A 20,060-nucleotide genomic window follows, 5' to 3' on the forward strand; every position below is an offset into this window, starting at 1 on the left:
TGTGCAATATCACATAAAAGCCATCGTGGCAATATTTGTCTAGGTTTACCATGTCACCAAACTCCACACTAAAAAACCTTTAATGAAAATATTAAAATCATTAAAATGATTTAAAGGCTCTTAAGAGCAAATGCAAATGCACGCCGTGTACCTGAAGGGAGAGATGAATGCCTGTAATGCCAAGATTAGAAATTTTTGTTTCACAATACGCAAGAATACTTTTGAATGCTTTTTTTTTTTTTTTTTGGTGAAAATACTTTTGAATGCTTTAGCACCCTACTTTATTAATTAAAGTGGTTACTAAAATCGATGCACAGGTAGTGAAGATAGCCAAGATGGCATTACTGATACTGAAGCACCGCAGACGCTCTTGTCCTCCTAAATAGGTCAGCGACCCCAAAATGTGAGCCAAGTCTTGTTGACTTTGGCTGTCCTTGCCTCCAATCTACCGCGGAGTGTGAACATAGAGTCGATTTGGGACCCAGAATATTCGCCACATTCCTTGACCTATCATGTATTGACATTGACCGTACCTTATCAAATGCAAACATATGATCTAAGATATTATTGAATTCGAGATGCTTTGTAGATAAAATTATTGTATCTTTAAAAAAATTCATAGTAATAATAATGGGCCAAATATGATGATTAAAATTTTATTTATGAAAAAAATTATTGCTTGCAGAGAAAAAGAGAACTTGGTGAACCTCGTATAAGTCGGAAGGAAGAGATTTGTTGGTATGGTCCCTCTTCATGTAGGGCCCATCTCATTTGAAATTTAAAGAAAAGGATATTGTGGAAACTGGGGAGTTTAGTGGTAATGTGAAAAATGTTTTAAAAAAAAATAGAGAAGAGGAAGGGAAAGAAAAGGTACTATTTTATCTGATGATCGAATGTTTGATTTTATGCAGATTTGGCCGAAATTTCAATATGTTGTTTTCGGCATTAAGAGCTACAGCTTGAATGGTTCGGATCTTTAAAAAGCTTTCTCTATTGATTATTTCAAGCATCAACACTTGGTGAGATCTATTTTTTATTTTGTTGTTTATTGTTAAAATTCATCTTATTGGTGAAGAATACTTTTATTTTGGAAACTAAGATTAAATCTTGTTGATGTTTATACAGCCTCTAGTTGCGCTAGAGAGGATCTATTGTAATCACATTATTCTAAATTATGAAGTTTTTAACTGGACTAAGTTCTGTAATTTTTTTTCTTCACATCGAAGTATATTTTATGTTAAAAAAATTATGTTGCCGCTTATGTATGGATTGCTTGATTATTTTGCTTATTAATTGCTTGAATAGATTGTAGAGATTATTGTTACTTGATGATGAGTGATATTCTATTTAATTATATATAAAAAAGCTTACAGCATCATTATTTCTTAATTATATTTTTTTAATACCGTGTATGTGAACGGAGAGATGAATGGCTCTAATGCCAAGATTAGAAATTTTTGTTTTACAATACGCCATACTACTTTTGATTGCTTTAGCACCATACTTTCTCTATGAATTAAAGTGGTTGCTAGAATCAATGCATTAGTAGTGAAGATTAGCCAAGATGCCTAATCATTGCACTTATAATTTGTGAGCATATGAAAGCGCCAACCAGCACGATTGGCAAAGTCTTTGGAGGGTTATCATGAAAGGCGTCGGGTCTTGCCTTCACCTTGATTTGTATTATAGGAGAATTTCTCCTATCATAGTTCTTACAAAAACGAAAATAAAACCATGAGCACGCTCCCCTTGCTTGTCTAGGTGATGCTAATTCAAGAGAACTAGAGAAAGCAGCACAGTATATGTCACAGCTCAAGACCTCATTCAAAATAGCTAGTCAGAAGGTATTATTTGAATTTCTTGATTGTATATAAGTACTCAAGATCTATCCAGCGAATAATCGATGTGGGACTAAACACATGCCGTACGGATTCTCACATAAGAATTTTGGATAAGATCCTGAGTTGTGACAATATGGCCACTATGAGATAGCATTGGGGCCACAATTTTGGGAGGCTAGAGGTGCCAAGCGTGCCATTGATTGAAAGCCTCCATGCCTTCCATTGCCTTCTTGTTCATAATTCATATACCAACCTTCGAACCCAAGGCAGAGCAGCACAAAATGGCATGGAGAAGTGCGACCCTACCGAGGCCTCTTTTCTTTTGGGAAAGAGGGGAAAAGAGCCACCGGCCGCCATAAAGAGCCCGGAGGCTCCTCCCACTTTTATTTTCTAGTGCCCGGAGCATACAATAATAGTATGAGGCTTCGCATCCCTTCATGCCATCTCTGCTTTCATAAATCATGGCCACAAACACATGGTTGGTCAAGGAATAAAGGCTAGGGAACTCCATCTCATCAAGTTTGTGTTTGTGCCGTGGGTTCTTCCAGCATATTTGAGATAAAAGCATTGGTTTGTTGGCTATTTCCATTTTCTAAATGGTGGACTCATGTTAAGCAAGAGTCTTAAGTTATTGGTTACTTTAAACTATAAAGGAAGGTATTTGTAGAAAGCCTTGTGCTTGGAGTCATGATGGCACTTAAAGAGTGTGGAAGCTCGAGAAATTTCTGTTAAGAATGATAGAAGGTATTTAGATATGTCTTTGAAAGGACTTAATAAATGTATCCAGAGTCTGGCATAGAAAATTAGGGCTGCAAATAGATCGGGTCGACCCGTGACCCAACCCGACCTAAATTTTAGGACCCGCGGGGCCGGGTCGAGTCTTAAATTTGGACCCGTTCTATTTTTCGGATCGAGTCGAGTCCACTCAATCTCGACCCGATCCGATCCGACTCATTTTTTTGTATCAATTTTTTTTTAGATGTTCTTAGGAACGATTTGTTAAAATTTAGAGAATATTAAATTTGAACATGTGAATATAACTTATCTAGTAAAATGTCTATTTTCTTTTTCAAAAAGAATTAAAATAATAATTGCTTGATGTATTTACTATTATATAGTGGAACTTTAAATATAAAAATACATATATCCAAATCCGGGCCCGATCCGAATAATCCGTCGGATCAAAATTTGCAGGCACAGACCCAACCCGGCCCGACTTGATATTCAACCGGATTGGGTCTGGGTCCAAAATTAGAACCCGAACAAGCAACTGGATCAGATCGAGGTTATTCAGAATCCGACCCGGTCCGATCCAACCCATTTGCAATCCTAATAAAATTGAACTGTATTTTATTAAATAAATCATGGGTTAGCATTACTGATGCTAAAGCATCACAGGCGCTCTTGTCCTCATAAATACGTCAGCGACCCCAAAATGTGCACCCAAGTCTTGTTGACTAGGCCGCCCTTGTCTTCTATCTACTGCTAAGTGTGAACGTAGTCAATTTGGGACCCAAAAGATACACCTCGTTCCTTGACCTATCATGTATTGACCTTGCCCATATCGTGTCAATTCTCCTTGATAAGTAACCCAAAATGTGCACCCAAGTCTTGTTGACTTAGGCCGCCCTTGTCTTCCATCTACTGCAAAGTGTGAACATAGTCGATTTGGGACCCAAAAGATACACCTCGTTCCTTGACCTATCATGTATTGACCTTGTCCATATCTTGTCAATTCTCCTTGATAAGTGTTACTTATCAAGGATCGCATTCTTGCAGTATTTCTCGTACTATTACCCGTTACAAGAAATCACACTCATGCTTATATTCATGCCGGTAAAATTAGCAGTGAAACGTGGAATTTGGGCAATTCTTTTGCATTAAATTCTTCATATCAGTTTTGTTAAGAGTTTTAACTTTAAAAAAAAATAAAAAAAATAAATATATCAACTTTATTCCTAAAATTTTAAATATTTTTAAAATATTAAAACTCTTATCCTCTTCAAACGCTTTTTTTTCCAAAAAAATTACAACTCTCTTGAAAAGAACATTGGTTATGGTTTTGTTTGAAACATTGCATCTTCGGAAACACCACAATTTCTCTTTCATTAGTATTCTCTCTCCCAAAAATTTCTTTCAGAATTCTTTTATTTTTTAATTTTTTATTTTCTATATTTTTTTATTTGCCGAATAACTGAATGAGTCCATCAGATCAAGCCTCTCCAATGATCATGCTCATTAGAGGAGGATTAGGCTAAGCCAGATTGTTGTACCTTGGAGACGAAATCGCCACAAACCCGCACGTAGGGACGAATCACGTTCTTAAGGCAGTGTATATCACATGTCTCGATCTAGATTTTTTTTTTCAATCTTTAGATTTTATTCAGATTATTTTTTATAATACTTTTATAAAAATAAAAATATAGTAATTTTTAGACACCATTTATCTAACGAGTTTTAACTCAAAATTGCACCTAATGAATCCTCTAAACTAAGCAGCAACAAAAATAATAACAATAATAATAAAACACAGCAATAATGACCAAAGACCATTAATTAATCTCCGTCTAAATTATTAACAACGAAATTAAAATCCTTTCCTTGTCGGCCTCCATCCAACGGCAGTTATTCACCATCTCTTCTCCCCCTCTTTGTTTTAAAAAAAAAAAGAAAAGTTGGGGACGGGATCCGAAACCTCCACGATAAATACCCAAAGCCTTCCCTTATTCTGAAAGACAATGGCGTCTTCTCTTTAGTCTCTCTCTGCCTTTCTTCTCTCTCTCTCTCTGCTCTTCCGCTTCCCTTCTTCCGGTCATGGCCGTCCTCCGACGGAACCCACCGAAGTCCGGCTTCCAGACCGCGATCTGGGCCGCCAAGCTCGCCCTCCTCCTCGCCGGAATCTTGTCCATTGCCGCCTTCGCCAGGATCGCCGTTCCCTATGCGGCCGCTCTCCTCGCCTCCGCCGTCCCCCGTGCCTGGACCGCCCTCCGCACCTGGCTCGTCCCCCCCTACCTCTTCATCACCGTCCATCTCATCATCATCGTCATCTGGAAGCTCTCCGACCACAAACACCACCACCACCCCCACCCGTGGCCCGCCGACGACATTTCGATGGACGCTCCCCGACCCCTCAAACCCAAAGATCTCGGGGCTGCTCCTCCTGTTATGCCTCATATCCGCAAGCCCTCGCCGGAGATCTGGCGCGAAATCTCTCCCGACCCGCTGGAATCCGAGGCGGCGACGCCGGCTCTGGCGAAGGAACCCGCCGATCCCTCACCGCCGTCGGACGCGTCGTGCCTCACGACGGAGTCTGACGAGCAGTCCACCGCTTCGTCACGCCTCGACATCAAGAAAAGTATCGCACCAGCGCCTGAGATCGTCGAGCCGATGGAGGAGGAGGCGCCGGCGCCGGTGCTGGAAATAGAGGATACTGACTCGATGGACGCTACGTGGAACGCGATCATGGAGAGGTCGAGGTCCTCCCGGTCGGAGGCGGCGGCCGGAAGGGGTATAAGGCTGCCGGAGGTGATTAGGGCAGCTCCGCCGGCGGCGGCGGATCCCGATGAGATGAACCGGCGGTTCGAGGACTTCATAAAGAAGAAGAAAGATGAGATCCGTCTCCAGAGGCACGAGTCGGACCAGCGGCAGCTCGAGATGGTTAACCGCGCTTTACACTAATTAATCCCATCTCCCGCGTCATTACCCTGTGCCTTCCTTCTTTAGTATCTCTTAATTAATTAGTCCTTTAATGAACATTAGTGAAGGAGATCAAATGGGCAAGACGGATGGATCATTCTTCCTCTCTTCGTTTCAATTTTTTTTCTTTCTCGTCGTTAGACGGAGAGAAGAAGAAACCCGAATTTCAGGTAATTGTTCTTCTTCTTCCAGTGGATAAATATTTTTCTTATTATCCGTACGGTCGGTTTCCAAAATTAGTTATTTTGTCCGTCCTCCGAACGGGGGCGTTCCGGTCATTATACGCTCTCCTCTCTTTTCAGCTTCTGAATTTTTTTCGTATATTTGGGCCTTGAGTTCAAATTTTGAATCCACCACCTCCTTCGTACATAAATCTCAACTTTCTTTTTCCTTTGGGCGTTGCAGGCTTTTTTTTTTTTCTTGGGGAAAAATGGATGAGTGACGTAGGATGGAAGCGACTGCTTTGATGAATGATGATAGAAGGGTGGGAAGCGATTGCTGCTCGGCTTGTCTTCACCTTTTTGGTCTTCAACTTGGTATTGTTAGATTACTGTTAGCTATACTTTGCTTTACTGCTAATACCAGTTTACAGTTGTTGTTGTTCATAGGGCTCATGGCATGGTGTGTGGTTATATATGTGTGTGATATAAATTTCTCTTATTACTGAGTGCAATGTTGTCGTCGCTGCTTAATATAAAGGTCTCATTACTCTTTATTTTAAGGTATGAAAAATTTATACTGTGTTCCTTCGTCCTGTATAAGTAATTTCGCTTGTAGTTCGGATCAGAGGTTTTCACTATCTAAAATTCTGACCGGTGATAAAAAAAACGAAATGGTATTAAGATATATGATTATTGGAGCTATAAATTTAATGAAAAACGAAAAATGATGTATTCCTTTTCTACCATAAACCTCCCTCGTTAGCTCTAGAAATGTGTCATGACATCACTACAAATTTTCAATTAACTCACACTTTGTTTTTAAGCCTTTTGCTAGTTCATCAATCATATGACATGAAAGATAAAAAAAGTAGCAATCTTCACAACCACATACAAGCTCTCTTGATTTGTCACACAATCTAGCAAGATAAGGTATATTCCAAAATGTATGCTTTTTTTTCCTTGGTAATATGTGAAAATTTTATGTATGTTTCATTTAGTTTAAAATAGCTCGCATTTTAACCTAGTAGGTAAAAACTAATTGGAGCCCAGTCTGGAAATGAAAAAGTATATATTTAGTGTTGCTTCTCTCTCTTAGGCGGTGGCAACTTTATTGAAATGGACAAAGTAATAAGCTAAGGGATATAAAGAGAAACAAAAGAAAAGTAGAATGCTTGTTTTTGTTAGGTTTTCCAAGCATTCTCTGTCCTGTGCAAGATGGTTGGATAATACGTGCGTAAAATGGAGTCAACCATGAAGGAAGGCCGTTCTCTCTTGTTTGATATACAAGCAAACCCTTGTCTCCCTACATTTGAAGTAACGCTGTTCAAATTTGCTCATTTGCTTTTTTAACTCTTTGATGGATAGCACTTTGGATGTGTTCATATTCCGAAAGCAAATAGGTGAGATTAACGGGTTCTGGATGTGGTGGGATTTCTACAAAACATCGGGAATACTAATTTTTCACTGATTGAAACCGACCAAAATAAAAAGGTTGTGACAGCTTATATGTGCGGTGGGTGTGACAAAGGCTCAAAGCCACAAAAAAAAATTCAAATATACATCGCCTCATTCGTATTTATCTTTTTGGATCGGATAATCTTCGTTCGAATTTATTTTCATATTCAAATCTATCCGAATATGACTAAAACTTCGACCATTCGACTAATATCTCTATTCATATTCCTGTCCGTCAAACAAAAATGAATATAGATAGAGAAAGACAACTATCCGATCCATATCCAAATATTTGATTTCATTTGTAACCCTATTTAATTTTATATGGCAATCATAAATTTTTTAAAAAAATAAATAACGACATTAACATGCTATTAATTTAATCTATAACCCACTTAGTAATATTTTATAGTCAAAGAATTTAATTATTCGATTTATATTGGTATTTATATTCATACTTTTGGTATCCGATTTATATCTATATCTGTTTAAAACAAATATAGATATGAATTTTTGCATCCGACTAACGTTCTATCCATATCTGTATCTGTCAAATACAATAAATATGGATATGGACGTCTGGTTTAGAACTTCATATTGTTTAACACTACTGACGTACTTCAATAAGTATGTGATTGATATATACATAAAGTTATATTTATATAAATAAGTTAGACTATATATTTTATAAAAGAAATTAATAATTTTAAAATCAACGACAGACCATCTAAATTGAAGATCTAAACTTTTGCATATAATCTATAATATAAAATATTTCTACAGGTTGAAATTTTTATATTTTAGTTATTTCTAATCTATGCATCTCAGCAAGGAAAAGAATGAAAGGTGTCAATTGCACTAATATGATAAATTACATGATATGATACATAAATTGAAAATCAATTTTATGGATCATGATCCACATATCTTAGAATATAGAATATGAATAGATTTAGATTTACTAAGGTTTGATGATCTAATCATAGTAAAGCATAGTATAATAGTATTAAAACCATCTAAAATTTGACACCTACTTGATTAACTTTTGTGACAATGTTGATTTGCAGATAATTTTTATAGTATAGATCATGTTCGATTATTTAAATCTTGAGTTTGTATGGTGCATCATTGATTGTGAATTGTTAACTCCATTTTCATGGAGTTAACATAAAAGTATAGTTTAACTCTACATATCAACCTCTATCATCATCCCATGAAGACTTTGGATTAGCTTGATCAATTTATTTATTTCTTTATTTTGCTGTAAGAGAGGCTAAGCTACCCGATTTATTAGAAGCAAGAGAAAATAACATAACTATGACTATAAGGGAGGATTTAATTTAATCCACGGTATGAGGGGAAAAGACAACATGCGAGTGTTTAAACTACTACAGGAGGTTAGGAGCTGCTCCAATCAAAAGTTCATAGTTTGGAGACGCTAAGTAATTACTTTTGATTATTGACCTATCATTTAGAAGACTTATTGCCCTGGACCAAAGATTTGGTGGTTACTTTGCTTTAAAAAATTTCTTGCATTTCTTTCTTTCCAACAACAACAAAAAAAAAAAACAACTGCTACTAATTGATGGAAAGCAAGGCAAATTTGTCTCAAAATCTCATTGGATGACCGACCACGCATTTTTGCATCCCCCTCTTGTTTCTCCGTAGGATTCATCCAATTTGATGGAAATTATTTCCTCCCAATTGAGATTTAACTAATACTTACAGGAAAATAAAGACTTAACTAGTTGAATTTGAGGCTCGCCGGATCAACTTGTTTGCTTAATGAACAAATAGATTTCATGATAATGCATAAGATCCAATAAAGTAGCTTCTACTTTCGTCGGTGAAAATGACATAAGTGATGGATCAAAATAAATTTAAAAAAATAATAATAAATTTAAAATTTAAGCTTGTGGACATCAATAATGATTCCCTTAGCGTAGAAGTTATGCAAACCCGTGTTGTCATTATCATTCTGTTTATGAGATAATTAACCCAAATCTTCTGCTTTTGAAGTTGGCCACTTTTTTCTGTTAATTAAACCAATGATAGTTATGACAAAAGTTAAACACATCCATGCCTAGTACTGGCCAAGATGAAGTGGTTGTAACTTTAGTTTCCATATAGAAAACATAGGACAAGATAATAGAAAGGAAACCTAAAAGCCTTAACTGCCTGTCTCTCTCAGTAAATAAGGACGAGAAGCTATAATAGTGTCTTGAATTATTTGGCAGGAATTATTGGAAAGGATTTATAATTAGAGCGTCCTATATCTTGATGGCGACCTTAGAGTTTTCTGCCATTAAAGCCCTCCAACCATGCAGGCGGCCATAGAAATTAATCCATCTTAGTTCCTAATCTACTTGATCCTTGTAATTGACTCTCAAAGTCTATTGAAGGAATATAGGTTCCTTTTTTTAAAAAAATGGTGAAGGAAGAACGCTGTCGCATTCCACCGATGGCTCACTGACTCGATAATATGGGAGACCGCGCATCGATAAACAATCCAACAACCATGGAAAAAAAACAATAAAAAAGGTGATCTTTCCAACTAAAACAACCATTCCTGGCCAAACAAGTGATCTAAAAGATCCTATTTCACTCTAGTTTCATTGATGTAGCCAAAAAAACAAACAAACAAAAAAAAACAATTCTAGGGGTAGAAACCACTGAAACCTCTGCAGTCACATCGGAAAAGAAACAATTCTAGGGTAAGGACCAACCACTGACTGCTCTGCAGTCACATCGGACCTCACCATTCTTCACCCCAACGCTCCCCAACTTAACCATGTCTGTTGGTCCTTCACCATCATCCCAATGTTAGCCTCGAGTCATCATCATCTCAAAGGTTGTGTGAGTGGTTGCATTATTATTGGCAACCACAATTGTGGGGTTAATAGGGTTGCTATCGAATGTATGGTTGTAGAAGTAGTGACTTATTGTGCAAGCTCATTCTCTTTCTTCTTTTTCCTTCAGGAGGATCGAGCGTAGAATCTAGAGGAGGTTTATTTAATTTTTCTTTGAAGAAATTAATTATTAAATAATTGTGGATTATTTTTTTGAATAATTATATTAGATTATTTGTTTTTACTGTTTTTTGATTTTGAAATGATTTGAATATATATAAATTAAAAGCAAACCTTGCATGTCCTCGAGTTAAACTCTATGGATGTGCAGCCATCTGTCACATAGCAACTGCATTGGGGCATGACATGAGAGAGATGAGCTCAGGGGAGGCCCACCAACCTGAGCCTATCCACCATGTTGTAAGTCTCCCCTGGATTCCCACAATGAGATGAAACAATCAATACGGGCTCGTTTGGTTCGCGGGAAGCATTTTCCTTCCTAGGAATATGATTCCTGGGAAACAAATTCCTAGGAAGAGGATGCCTAGGAAAGTAATTTTGGCATGTTTGGTTGACCATGGGAAAGTGACAAATTTCCAAGGTACTTATGTTTGGTTGGCCATCCACTTTCCTAGGAAAGTTATATATAATTCCTATTATGCCCTTAATAAAAATTAGGTTTTTAATGCCTCTTTAATGCTTCTTTAATGCTGAAAGGACTTTTTGGGAAAAAGTAAAAATGGAGTGATTCCCACCTCATGGGAAAGTAACTTTCCCATGTTTCTCATGGGAAAGACTTTCCCATGAAATGTGGGAATCACATTCTCATGGGAATATAACTTTCCCTTCTCTCTCCTTTGAAAACTCCAACCAAACAAGAGGCATCTCATTACTTTCCCGTTGACCACACTTTCCCCCCTTCTTTTCCCGCGAACCAAACGAGCCCTACAGGATATCTAAAGAACAAAATATATCTTTTTTATTGGATGGTCAATTTGACGGAGTCCTTCAGACAAAATGTGGATGAGAACACAGTATACAATAGATGCATAATTAAACAAAACCCCAATCATTTATTTAGGTTTTCTGCATAAGTGATCAGTTGCTCAGAATCCGACACTCATTATTTTCTATACTACCGCTATAGGTTCTCCTATAAAGCCAGATTCTGAATTTAATTGGATTTGATATGATACTTTTTTTTCTTTCTTCTTCTTCTTTTAGAAACATAATAGAAATGACACCATCCAGGTTTTGAATCCGCAACCTCTTTCATGTGGCAAGGGGTGTCGATTTGCTCAACCGAGACCGGTTGGTTCACGATCCAACATATTTTGTTCAAATGTCGATTTAAACAAATAACGGTCGAGGTTTACAGATGCGAAGGCTTCTGATGAGATTACCTTGGGTTAAAGAGGCCCAAAGGGCATATCTATATATATGTCTGCGGACCCAACCTCTGAAGTCACGGGAGGCTGTGGATTCTTGTAGCCGACACGTAGATTACCCACAATCCGACAACTCAAATTGGGCAATGCATGCTAGCTACCGAACAGTGGGCTCAAAAATAGGGACCAGGCTATGCTAACGTTCCACCAAGCACTCCTCGAATGGTACCAACTACCAACTACCGTCCTTTTCTTCTTCTTTTTTTCCTTTCTTTCTTTTTTTACAACGTCTATTCATATACAACGAATATGAATACGGTCAATAAAATCAAAAAATAAAGTATAACATAAAGACAGTGGCACCACCACATGGTCTGCCCAGATGAAGCCTCCGGAGTAATAAACCTCGTAGGACGCAACTCAGTCTGCAGCATCGTTCATCTTCCGATAAGCCTACGTGACCTGGTAGGAGCCACACTCTCCCAGTATTTTGTGAATATCATGGAGCAGTAGCCGGTCTTCGATTGACCACTTTCGGCCTCGTATCCACTTAACCACTATGGTCGTGTCCACTTAGAGAAAAAGGCAGTCCGGACCCAAGCTCTGTTTGGAGGAGCTGTTGACAGTAGAGCTGTCGGAAGTAGAGCTTTTATAAAAAGTTGTTTGCTATTTGGTAACTACATTTCTAAAGTAATATTGCATTTTAACATGTGTTTGGTAAACAAACTGATAAAATACTTTTGTATGACAAAATTACCATAAAGAGCATTGCATAGTATTATACAAAAGAGCATAATAAAATATAACATATATTAATACAAAAATATATGATATAGTATAATATTAATGTAATATAATATAATATTATTATAATATAGTAATATAATATTGTATACTATAGAATAATAATTTAATATTCTATTAAATTATTTAACATAACATACCAATGTATTATGATATAATGTAATATTATATTATATTTATAGTATAATACAATAATAAAGATACAAAATATTATAATTATTAGCGTACATTAATTTTTCATAATATAACATAATATTCTATTAACATATTATGATAGAATATAATATAATATTATATTTATAGTATAATGCAATAATACAAAATAAAAATATCTTCTTTTGTACGGAAGGGAGTCTAATCCATGGCTAGGGTTCTAGCAGATTTTTAGGTTTATAAAGGGACAAAGCATTTAATTATTATATTTTATTATAGATATTTTGATTAAAAAATAACTTTTCGATAAAGCTCAAAATAGCTTATTTGGAAAGCTTCAAAATAGAGTTTCTTTCAAAAAGCTGTTTTTAACTTTTGAAAAAACTAAAATAGCTTTTCAAAATTTTCACAAAATATTTTTTTTATCCAAAGGTTTTTCCAACCGGGACTTAGCATCCAAGTTGTCATGGGCAGGCGTTTGATTCTCATCAGCATCAGACATCGGAAGATGGACTGGGTGAACGATAGCAGGCGGAAATTAGCGTCTCGTAATCGAAAAGAAGTCGTTGGTTCTCTCATTTGAGGTAGTCTATAGTCTGCACTCGGTTTTGTTAGCCCATTGGGCCTCGATTGAATAACCTCGTTCGTGGACATGATTAAATCGTGCTCATGAATAGCGATTTCCTTAACATGAAGACTAACGTTAACAAGCACGCGAGACTTCCTTAAAAAAACAAAAAAAGTGCATGAGACGATCTCCGGTCTTTTAAGAACGCGTCGAAGCCATCGCCAGGCAGCGGCAGAAAATCCCTGCATCTCCCCCTGCCTTGTTCACATTTGTCAAAGTTACAAGCACCGATGCATCACACCCCTACTTTGAAACCAGTTATTGAAAACTAAATCCCAATTACAAACTAAATCTATCAATTATTCCACCCCTGCCTCGCCATCCAAATAAAGCCTAACTATTTATCAGCTAAACTTAGTGGTGAGAGTGGATCGAATAATATCCATCTACATCTACTTTTGTATTTCAGTCTATTTGGATATATGTAGAAATTTAAGCATCTGATTAATATCTGTATCCGTATCCATATCCGTTAAAAAAAACTAGATATGAATATAGATAAACAACTACCCGATCGACATCCGCATATCCGATTTTATTCTTAATCCTATTTAATTTTATATAACACTCATGAATTTCTAAAAAAAAAAAAGATAAGATCATATAATATGCTATTAATTTGATTTGCCATCTACTTAGCAATATTTTTAATTCTATTACCGTAAAATTTGATCATCTAATTTATATCCATATTTTTAGTATTCAATCTATATAAATATAAATTTTTTCATCCTACTGATATATGTAATAAAACAAAAATAAATATAGATAGATAGATATCCCATTTATGTTTAGTCCAATTTCGACAGAGCTGAAACAAAATATGGCACTATTTATTGTTCGCTTCCGTTTAAGGCTTTTTTTTTTTTTTTGCTAGAGCGGGTGCATCATACTATACGAGTATGAATACAGCCAATAAAATCTGAAAACAAAATATCATGTAGTGCCCTAAGCAGCTCGTCCTTTTGGAACCACAGAGTACCGCTCAAATGGCTAGCCACATAAACTGCTACCTAATTCACAGCTCCGTTGGCCTTCCTGAATACATATAGGGCCTGGAAGGCCTCCTCATCCATCCTTATGGCCCAAATATCTCGAATCAGTGGAAGGTCCCTCCCCATCCTGCTCGGCCCCTCTAAATCTAATTTATCATGGCCGAGTCACCTTTCAAGATGATTGAACTGGCTTTGCTTCCGTTTAACTTTCCCTTTCAAAATTAGGTGGCATCTTTCGGCTCGTTTTCGTTATATATATATAAACTTTCTGTTTCAAAAAAGTAGATGCCCGATCTAAAACGAGATCAAGCGGCTGTAGATAAGTCATTCCCATGATTTTGGGGAGACGATGGTGCTTCCTGCCGTTGCCTCATGAGCTGGCCTTTGTCTTAAGGCGAACCGGGAGTCCAAGAACACAGGCCAGAGCCGTTCCTATTTGAGAATTTTTAGAAATTGGAACAAAGGCATAGCATATTCGGGAATATTCGGAGATCCGGGCACGCGCGGTGGCGGACGGACGGAGAGGTGGAGGATAAATTTCGAATCGAATCGGCGGAAACGCTACGCTATCTTTGGCCTTATATTCCTCTCTTCCCTCCCCCCCAAATCCAATCCATCCGTCATCCCTTCCCCCAGGCCCCAGGAGCGGGCACGCAACTCTAGGGAGCAAGGGATAAATCTTTGGAAGGATCATCCAACAGCAAGAGGTGAGATCTTTTTCCCGTTTTCTCTCCTCCTCCTCCTCCTGGTTCTCGTCAAGGATTTAGGGGTTTTAAGGGGTTTTCTTCTCCCTCGAGATTTCGCTTGATTTAAAGATTGTAGAGGACTTTGAGGAACTTCCTTTTTCCATTTCAATTCCTTTCTAAATTAGATTGGATGAGGAATCTTGCAAGATCACAAAACATGGGAGTCCAACACTTTCTTTCTTTCTTTCTTTGTCGGCATTTTTGGTTGTCGATCGATCTAAGATGCTTATATGAAGTAATCCCTTTCTATCAGGGAACCTCCTCCGTGTTGATTCGTCCTTTCGTTTTCCTAACTACTACCGACCCACGCCCCCATCAACTCCTACCCCACCGCGCGCCGTTATCGCTTTCTAGCTTCCCTGTTACCTCGCCTAGCGTTTCTTCTAGAAAGCCAGGCCAAGTCCTAATCCCCCTTCTTTTTTTTTTTTCTTTTTTTTTTTTTTTCTTTTTGATAAAACGGCTACTCATTTCATATAAATCTAACGTGAGTACAACCAGTCACGAGAAAGTAAAAGATACAAAGGATGAGGGACGTCTGATGTCTCCGTCCAGAGAAAGTCTCCAGAATGCCGGGCAACAAAGGAGGCGACCCAATCAGCTGATCTGTTCGCCTCCCTAAACACGTGTCCAATCTGACAATCACCCATCAGCTGGATCATCCTACGGGTCTCTCGGATGAGAGGGTGACCATCCCCAAACCGATCCGCCCCTCGGAGCCAGTCAATAACCACTGATGAGTCTCTCTCGAGGTAGACCCGATCCGCCCCTCGGAGCCAGGCCAAGTCCTAATCCCCTTTAATTCAAAACTAGGCACTTCACGAAAAAAAAGATTCAGCATCTATTTTTTAATATATATATATAATATCTATTTTATTTTTAATAAAAAGATAAATTTTATCTTGCTCTATCTAAGTATATCTTTGAAAAAGAAATAGAAATCGGATTTTTTTTTTTGTCCCATATGAATTTTTTATAAAGTATAAAAATTTCATTTTTACAAAAAAACTATTTTATATTTTTTAAAAAAATCAACCAATTATAATTTTTTTTTGTTTACCGTATTTTCTTGCCTTCTCTTCTGCAACGAAACGAGTCCTAAAATTTTCAATTCTAATCTATCCTCTTTCTTTTTATATATATATATATATAATAGAATAATCTTGTAACTTAGAATTCTACATTATAATCTCTCCGTTCTTTCCTTTTTATATATAATAATTGCAGAAAAGAAGAATAAAAAGGGAGGAAGAAAGGGAGGCCTCTTCTTCTGCGACGCTGGGCTTGGCTGTCGACACCTTCGGACAGCCGAGCCGGGCCCCAGCTTCTCCCATTTCCTAGGTAAGTTCCAGTTCTCCTTGACGTTAATGCTGCGGTCAACAAAACTCAGCGCTGCCAAGCTAAAGCCGAGTCATTTGACCACGACAAACTTAAAAATTTCTTCTTTTTTTTTTTGTGTGGCCTTCGTTTCCTGCGTGTGAAACAGGTTGGTGGGTCGCAATCCTACAAGAATCAAATAGCCACGAAGCCATCCTTGGCATGACAAGGAGCCGACCAAATCTCCAACCTGATGGCTTCCCTTTTCGGCGTCCTCCACCGGCCTTTCTCCACCGCCGCCGTCGTCGTCCTCGCCGCCGTGTCGACGGACCTCCCGGACCGCTTCTCTCCCTCCAAACCATCAGAACCCAACGCTGCGTCGCCGCCCGGCACATCAGCAGGATCAGAGCCTCCGGCGCACCACCACCGGATTACCTTTACTAATCTCTCAGGCCTTTCTTTTATCTCCAAGGCTCAGGCCGATGTCCCCGTTCAAAAACCGAGCCTCCACCATGTGCCGGATTCTCTGTTTGGATTGCATTCGATCCCAGCTGCTTCACCTCCCGTGCAGCTTCAGACCGTGTATCAATATGCTAAGTTAGCTAAACCTGCGAAGAATGACGATTCCGTGCTGTTATTTCCTTCGTCCCCGTCGGAGGTTCTGTACCGATGGCATCTCCCGGACCCGAGAGCGTACGGGGCGTCAGGGGATGATGGGTGCTCGGCTGCCAAGTCTCAGACGGTCGTGGTTTTGCTCGGGTGGCTGGGAGCGAAGCAGAAGCATCTCAAGAGATGTGCGGAGTGGTACACTTCGAGGGGGTTTCATGCTGTGACATTTACCTTCCCCATGGCGGATATCATGAGCTACAAGGTTGGCGGGAAAGCCGAGCAGAACCTTGAGTTGCTTGCTGACCATCTCGCCGACTGGGTCGCGGAGGAGGGTGGGAAGAACTTGGTCTTCCATACTTTCAGCAACACTGGATGGCTAACGTATGCACCTCCTTTTGCCATGATGCCTATTCTTCATTTCTCTTTTGCCTCCCTAAACTTTGGGAGAATTTGTGACTGAACTGTTGGGTTTCCTCCTTGCAGCTATGGTGCTGTACTTGAGAAGTTTCGGAAGCAGGAACCTTCTGTAATGGGGAAGATCAAAGGTTGCATTGTCGACTCGGCCCCTGTTGCTGCCCCTGACCCACAGGTAAAGAATTTGTAGCTTTTTAGCTTATTATGGCAGTTCTTTTGCTCTGTAAAAACTTTCTAAAACATATGTTCACTGGTTCTTGTGATATGCGGTCTGTAGTCTTCTCTGATGCTTAATTTGTGTTGGGTACTGTTATTTTCTAAGTAAAGTCTCTTTTCCTTGTTAAAAATTTCCGGCTCCCGTTCTTTCATGCTCATGGGTTGTTTCGCAGTATCAGAGCTAACGATGGCCTTTTAGTCGAATCATTTTTCCCAGCATTCACATTCTTCATGACTTGACTGATTTGCATCGTTTATTATTTTGCTGTAGTTTATCACTTGCCTAAAAACAGCACACCCTTACATCATAGGAATTCTCCCTTTTGTAGACAATATTGTAGATATTGGTAGTAGAGTGAAATCTGAACTCATGGTTTGCAGTAAAACAAGACTTTTGTAAGACAATTCTCTCTCTCTCTCTCCCTCCTTGCAAAGCTTTCAGGTTAATCCCTTCTGAAAAATCATCTTCCATCTTCCTGAAGGCTAAAGTTTATGCATTCGCGTTAATCTATGATTTTCCATTTTTTGGAATCTGTCTTCGACTTTCTTGCTTATTTTTTCAGTGACGTGTATACTAAAAATTCAATTTACTTTGTCCGTGTTGTAGGTTTGGGCTTCAGGTTTCTCTGCTGCTTTTTTGAAAAAGCAGAGTGTAGCAACAAAAGGAATGCTGGTTTCAAATGGATCTGGGAGTGACATGATGGTTGCTGCTGATGCTGGTTTGAAACCTAAGCCATCTGTCATGGAGGTTGCTTTGCTGGCAGCCTTGGAAAAGTTTTTTGAGGTTGTCCTGAACCTTCCTGCTATCAACAGGTAGTAATTCCCTTCAGATTGGTTACCTGTCTGTAATCTGTAATGTGTAATCATTTTTAATTCTTTACAATCTAATTAACATACATGCTCAATAGTCTCAATTGAGTATAGGAGTTGATTTGGAGATATTATGCAAGTCTGCAATTTTCTGGATGTGGTGCCTAGGAAGACCTTAGTCCTACATTTTTGACTACTAGGCTGAGCCAATCTTCTGGTTTGATTTTATGTGGTAGTTGATAAGAGCATAGGTGTCCCATGTTATGGATGTTTTACGTGTCATGTGCATTTATATGCATGTATTTATGTTCTGATAAATGAAGCAGTAGCATCAGTGAGCTGAATTGGAGTTTAATTCAGGGTAGCGCATGTTTGCACACACATTTCTTTTCCATATATATGTAATGTATGTAAATACACGCCACATGTTTGTAGCTGTTTGCATGAAACGCTTGAGATAAATATCCGCCATACCATACCAATCAAAGAAATTTCTTTTAGATGTCAAAATCAGTGTTTCCTGCAAAATAGATATTTCTTCTAATAGCATTAACATTGTAAATGAAATCTCCGCGAGCTCCATGAGATGTCAAACTTGAAAACGTTTTTGTATTCCTTGAATTGTTTGCATCTATGACCCTTTGTTTTTTTTTTCTTTTGGCCTGTCGATTGATATATACCGAAATATTAACTGATAATTTGCTTGTGCTATTAACAGGAGGCTTTCAGATGTTTTGGATGTGTTATCATCAGAGCAACCAAAGTGTCCTCAGCTGTATATATACAGCTCAGCTGACAGAGTTATTCCAGCAAAATCGGTGGAATCATTTGTAGAGAGGCAGCGGAGAGCCGGGCATGAGGTTAGGGCATGTGATTTTGTGTCCTCACCTCATGTTGACCACTTCCGAAGCCATCCAGGTCTCTACACTTCTCAGCTCACAAACTTCTTGGAGGATTGTGTGCCTGCCTGTTGCAAAGATTCTTCATAAGTTTTATTTATATATATATATTATGTATGTATGTATAATTTTTGTTTTTATTTTTATTATTTTGTGATGCTTTCATTCTTTTCCTGGCATTGAACTGCTCTTTGACAGGCACTATATAGTTCAAGAGATATTGGTCAACTTTCATTTGTGTATACATCATGTAATTTAATGTAAGAACTTACAAGAAAAGGAAATATACTCATTTTCCCTTTACATTATTTCCTCCACTCTGTCTAAAAGTTGAATTGCAATTGAAGAGCTTGTGCAGTAAATATCTGTTTTCTGTGTTAAATTGCTGGTGGCAGATATATAAAAATGATTTGCAAGAAGTTATAGGAGTTGATTTGTCATGATGTCATCCTGTGAAGTATATATACAGACATTCTATGGGCTGATGTTGGATGTCGGGATGAGCAGATAGTTTGCTTAGAACGGAATCTGAACATGGACAGTTCTTGAAATGTAAACAGTTGAAATATGCCTTCTAAAAATGCATTCTTTTGCTGATGTCCTGATGTATCCGTTGCTTTGCCCAATTCTTTTGCTAATGTTGGATTTATTCGCACCATAAATTTTGAAAAGTTACTCGATTTGACAAAAAGAATTATCTTAATCGGACGTCAAAATGGCCAAAGTGGTCTGCCTCAGAGTCTAGTGATCATCCTGTCTCATACTATAGCAAGCAATGAATCAATCCAAACATCAAATTAAGGAAAATCTTTGAAGATGGATAATTGGTTCATGTCAAAAGAGTACAAATATAGCCTATTTTTTTGATAAGATCTCCTAAAGCTACCGAAATTTCCTAGTTCTCATAGAATACAGATCTTCTCAAGAAAATAAAGGGATGAATATTAAATAAATAGCTATAAATAGATTCCTAATTTCTTCTAGGCTAATAATCCATCTAACGTGAAAGAAAGAAATATAAAAATTTGAACAAAAATAAAAGAAAAAACATCTTTTGAATTATGGGTTGCATAATGACATTT

General features: G+C 38.0%; 2 protein-coding genes across 3 annotated transcripts; both read left to right on the forward strand.

Annotated features, from left to right (window-relative positions):
* Window positions 1-4,553: 4,553 nt before the first annotated feature.
* On the forward strand, window positions 4,554-6,252 carry LOC103722242 (chromosome alignment-maintaining phosphoprotein 1-like). Of its 2 annotated transcripts, XM_039115430.1 has the most exons (3): window positions 4,554-5,498; window positions 5,601-5,707; window positions 5,943-6,252. In XM_039115430.1, the coding sequence occupies exons 1-2, from the start codon at window positions 4,656-4,658 to the stop codon at window positions 5,601-5,603; spliced, it is 846 nt and encodes a 281-aa protein (XP_038971358.1). In that variant the 5' UTR covers window positions 4,554-4,655; the 3' UTR covers window positions 5,604-5,707; window positions 5,943-6,252. The 2 variants fall into 2 exon arrangements, with proteins under 2 accessions (XP_038971358.1, XP_017702391.2); XM_017846902.3 differs by having other exon boundaries at window positions 4,556-5,707.
* Window positions 6,253-14,319: 8,067 nt separating this feature from the next.
* On the forward strand, window positions 14,320-19,286 carry LOC103722215 (transmembrane protein 53-like). The gene is made up of 6 exons (XM_008812692.4): window positions 14,320-14,677; window positions 15,941-16,054; window positions 16,200-17,020; window positions 17,123-17,228; window positions 17,877-18,082; window positions 18,798-19,286. Exons 3-6 carry the CDS (start codon window positions 16,284-16,286, stop codon window positions 19,066-19,068), a joined length of 1,320 nt encoding a protein of 439 aa, XP_008810914.2. The 5' UTR covers window positions 14,320-14,677; window positions 15,941-16,054; window positions 16,200-16,283; the 3' UTR covers window positions 19,069-19,286.
* Window positions 19,287-20,060: the final 774 nt, after the last annotated feature.

The sequence above is a fragment of the Phoenix dactylifera genome, chromosome 18 (genome assembly GCF_009389715.1).
Source record: "Phoenix dactylifera cultivar Barhee BC4 chromosome 18, palm_55x_up_171113_PBpolish2nd_filt_p, whole genome shotgun sequence".
Classification (NCBI taxonomy): domain Eukaryota; kingdom Viridiplantae; phylum Streptophyta; class Magnoliopsida; order Arecales; family Arecaceae; genus Phoenix; species Phoenix dactylifera.